The 4,693-nt window shown below is 36.9% G+C and overlaps 1 protein-coding gene across 2 annotated transcripts; it reads left to right on the top strand.

The window, feature by feature from the left end:
* Positions 1-528: 528 nt before the first annotated feature.
* On the top strand, positions 529-2,342 carry LOC108195227 (chaperonin-like RBCX protein 1, chloroplastic). Of its 2 annotated transcripts, none has more exons than XM_017362183.2 (6): positions 529-809; positions 900-994; positions 1,592-1,709; positions 1,821-1,837; positions 1,931-1,993; positions 2,094-2,342. In XM_017362183.2, the coding sequence occupies exons 1-6, from the start codon at positions 662-664 to the stop codon at positions 2,166-2,168; spliced, it is 516 nt and encodes a 171-aa protein (XP_017217672.1). In that variant the 5' UTR covers positions 529-661; the 3' UTR covers positions 2,169-2,342. The 2 variants fall into 2 exon arrangements, with proteins under 2 accessions (XP_017217672.1, XP_063936928.1); XM_064080858.1 differs by having other exon boundaries at positions 2,079-2,342.
* Positions 2,343-4,693: the final 2,351 nt, after the last annotated feature.

The raw sequence follows: 4,693 nt of genomic DNA, 5'->3' as shown, positions 1-4,693 counted from the left end.
GAAGCTAGTAATTGACTGCATTGCATTTTCTTTCATGCTAGATTGTTGTTATTATTCTTGCTAAACTATTTTACATATTAATAATAAAAGATGTCTTTATACTTATATTAAATAAATATAAATATTAAATAAATAATGTACCTTTTTACTTGTATTATATGCCGTTATTAATTTTTTCTTTTGATGCAGAGTTTAAAATATTGAATTTATAAAATATTTCATGTATTAATAATAAAAGGTCTTATATTATTATAATTTATTTTTTTAAAAAAATAAATTATTATATTACGAAATTACTAAACTATGTCAGCTTATAAGTTAAGTTATCCAAACACTTAAAAAACTTATAAGTCACGGTATCCAAACACTTCTGATAGCTTATAAGTCCAGACCAACTTCTCACTTCTAATCAACTTCTTTATTTTAAACAATAAGTCATTTCTTTTAAGTCCAGCCAAACGGCCCTTAGTATGCTTTCAAAAAAAGTACTATATTAGTAAATTTGAATGGAGAAAATGAAAGTAGTGTACAAACAAAGAGGCTTGCATATCTTATTGCCATCCAAATAAAAAAAAATCATAAACAATAGGGACATTTCTCATCACACATTTTGGCAACAAGGCAACTGAGAAACAAACCAGAAACCTGTTTATCATCTTCCATGGAATTTTTTACAGTTCTCCCACTCACTCAGCTCTCAGGTGTCATGCCAAAAACATGTACCTTAATCAGAGCTCACCCTTTTAAACCATGGTGGCAGAGAAACTCAAAGCCTGCTCGTTTTCGATGTCAAAAGATGTATGTTCCAGGTAATTACATAACCTTAAACTGTATACAACAGCCAAATTATATGTACCTGCACATTGTTTTTATATAATTTGATCGTTTGTTTGGCGCAGGATTTGGAGAAGCATCACCTGAAAAAAAGGCAGCCAATAATATGCACAATTTCTTCACTTATATTGCTGTCAGGATTGTGGGTGCACAACTGGAGGTTCCTTCCTTCCCCTCTAGTTATATTTCTCCATTATCCGTCGATTGTCTGTGTCTATGCCTGCCACACAATCCTTATCCACCACTAATTCATCTCACCATATAATAGCAGTCATATAGTGCCTGTTTGGGCAATGCCGCTTCTAGCTTTTTTTGATAAAAAACCGGCTTCTACTTTTTTTGACCCGTTTGTGTAAAAAGCCAGAAGCACTTATAAGAAGCTGAGAATTCTAACTTTTGTTTCAGGACTTCTAATTTTTTCTCAAATAGTTTCTTGCTTGCCAACTGAAAGTTTTAAGTGTACTTGGGAATTAATTCTAAGGTTTCACGATCATTTATATAACTAAATACATCAATTTCAACATAAAGATACAAGATCCTTCATGGACAAGTTTATAAGATTAGTCAGTTATGCCTCTTTACAATTTATACTAACTATATCCTACAATTGGTAAACCATAATGACCATAACTACTAGATGAAGCAAGACACAATACTAAAGCTTTACGAGCAAATAGAACATAGCAAATTTTTGGTCATTTTCTTCGGATATAGATGTTTAAACAATTGATCTCACTACCATTGTTTGACAGAACAGAGCTACAACACTGAGGCCCACAAGGATTTGATGGAGTTTTTGGACAAAAACTCTTTAAATGATGGTGATAAGTTTTGTGCTGCTTTGATGAGAGAATCTCCGAGGCATAAAGGTCTAGGTATGAATATCAGCAGTTTTTTAGTTTCTTAGTTCAAGCATTGCACTTCTGACTGTGAACATGTTTTCTGTGATCAAATCGGTGGGGATTTTTTACATGCCTTCCCCTCAGCTATGCGCATTCTAGAGGTCAGTGTTATCATATGAACTGGACAAGTCTGTTTCGCTTAACCAGTATTACAGAGCTTATCATGTATCTTAATAAAGCAAGCCTGTACCCAGGTTCGATCTGCGTACTGCAAGAATGACTTTGAATGGGACAATCTTCAGCGACTAGCATCTCAGGTTAGAAAAAGTGATATGTTTCAATTTTTATCCGTTCGCTCTCTAGTCCCTACTGCAGTTAACCCAGCATTTCGATTATTTATAGTGCTTATTTTGGCAGATGGCCGATGAGTCCGACACAAAGCTTATGAGGGATTATGTTTTGGAAACTAGTCATGACCCAAGGAGTGATTAGAGACCTGCTTATTCCAGTGCAATGTACGTACTGTAGAGTTGTAATGATAAGCAAGTCAATTGTGCATAATGCTGCAATGCATCCTAGGCCATGATCATGAGCACAAAGATCGGTCTTGCTTTTGTTATTGTTTTGAAAATTGAAATGGTTGTAATATTTTAATTTCTGCCACAATTACTATCTCCAGGTTAAAGTAATTGAGGTTTCGATAAATATACAAGCACGGATTAGAAACACATGGTATCTATCGTGGGAGGAATTGATACAACATCCCAGAACCGTATAGCACAATAATAGGGATAATTGTTACAACTACGATAATCGCGGCTAGCTTTTAGGGGTTACCGTTAGTACAAAATATAGAGAAACAAGTGTGTTTAAGGGCTGAGCTCGCAAGGGACCAAGCAACGAGGCCGGAATTGTGTAATTCCGTCCCGCAATTGCTCGGAAATAATGTCACGAAGGTTACACGTGCCTCTCCTTAGAGTGTAGAACTCATGAATATGAATTCGACGTCCCTTTGCAAGATGCCTACATACCCTATTTATAGTGATCAAGCCCACGTAGTTCTTGAGATAAACACTACGAAAAGATAAGCTCTTATCCCCTCTAGTTTAAGATAAAACAGCCTTCTTTTATAGTTATCTAGCGGAATCCCACTCCAAGTAGGTCACCTGAAGCCTTCATCTTCGATATATATCCGATTAGTTGCACTAGATTTGTATATATGTTGTAATTATCTCCAAATAAGCATGATTATCTTTTAATTCGTGAATAAATAACAGCCGATACACTCCCAATCCACCTTCAATTCGTCCTCCTATAAATAAGGAAGAAAAGTCCTACTTGGAGTCTGCCTGCCGTTCTGTCCAGGCGGCGGAAGCCCTGCCAGCGGCATCCCCTAACTGCAGCCCTGTAGCTGCAAGCCAGGATGCACTTAGCGGTAACCCCTAACAGAGGTAACCTCTAAAGCGCCTTCAGGTGCAACCCCATTCTGATTGAAGCTTCCATTATGCTCCCAGTGCAAGCCCATATGCTTTCTTGCATGCTTTCACTAGTTCACCAAGCCATGGTGAGGCCCAATATCTTTAACCAAATGACTCCAGTAAGCCCAAATAAAGCCTAGATACTATGATGGGTTATAAAATAAGTTCAGGGAGATTTTATGGCACAACAACTACCCCGGTTCCTTGAAGTATAAAATACGAGAGGAACCTAAAAACGGTAACCATCTGTCATCCAGATGTAAGAAACAAGAAATATTTACGATATACAACCCACACAATAACACAAACCTCACATTATTATTTTTAATTAATTTTTTTAATACGACCACTGCGAGCCTCGAATATAATTCTCCAAGATAATTAAAATTATCCCCAAATTCTACTCCAGTTTTCACCAACCCAGCTCCACCTTTTTAGCTTCCCGCGTGTCTTACAACACCTTGAGATAAGGCTGATCCCGAAGATTTCGGGGCTTAATCTTTAAAATTTAAATTAATTTGAATACAACTGAACTCCTAATTAGGTGGCTAGCTATAGAGTCCTAGCTGAACTCCTCATCTTCACCTGTCTAACTTCACCTCGGGAAGCCGTGTACCATCAAGGCCACTTCCACGCCAAGCCAACCACAGCGCGCCACCTGGCGTGGCTGCAGTGGCGGAGCCAGCCTTAAATGGTAGTGGGGGCAAAAGAAATTAATAAAATATTATTTCCTCCGTCTCATATAACAAATCTATTTTGAAAAGAAGTTGTGAATATTAAGGTTCTAAAATATTGCCCTTAAACTTGCATAGAAATAAGAAATGATAGGACAAATTTGATTTTTTTAAAAAGACATGCATACTCGGACATAGGAAGCATTATTGGTAATAATTTATAACCAAGGCTCCAAGAGTAGTATTAGACCAAAGATATGAACCAGTTAATCCTTACTAATCAAAACAGAACCCATTCAACAAAATTTGTTGAATCAATCAGCCAGGTTTTATATGCATATATATCATATATAAATATATCAAATTGAAAAGTCTAGTGGGGTCCAGTGCCCCCATCAGCCTCAATCTCCCTCCGCCCCTGCGTGGCTGTTCCCCACTCCCCTTTGCTATATATTCACATGCATACAACCTTGTTTTACTTTTTAATTTAACTCCCAAACTTTTCTCTCACACTTCTCTTGCACACGAAGCACTCCAGGCGTTAGCTACTCCCCTTTTCCGGATCCTACTTCGGCCTTCACTTACTTCCGATCAAAGGTATGCCTGTTCGGTGAAATCTACACGCAAGCGCACGTGATCACAAGTAATATATTAAGTTCGATCCCACAGAGACTGGTGAATTAAGAATATGCACCTATGCAACAATGTATGATCAATTATCACAGCTAAGACAATTAACAAGGATTGGTTTCTTTTATACTAATAACTAAATTTACTAATCAAATTCAGAATAGGAAAACACATGGGATTCTAACTTCATTATCGAACTCATCTAGAATTGAAATTACTGATTAACATGCGACTG

This window comes from Daucus carota, chromosome 7 (assembly GCF_001625215.2).
Source record: "Daucus carota subsp. sativus chromosome 7, DH1 v3.0, whole genome shotgun sequence".
In the NCBI taxonomy this organism is placed as follows: domain Eukaryota; kingdom Viridiplantae; phylum Streptophyta; class Magnoliopsida; order Apiales; family Apiaceae; genus Daucus; species Daucus carota.
Note: the sequence above shows the minus strand (reverse complement) of the source record. Positions and strands in the feature narration are given on the sequence as shown.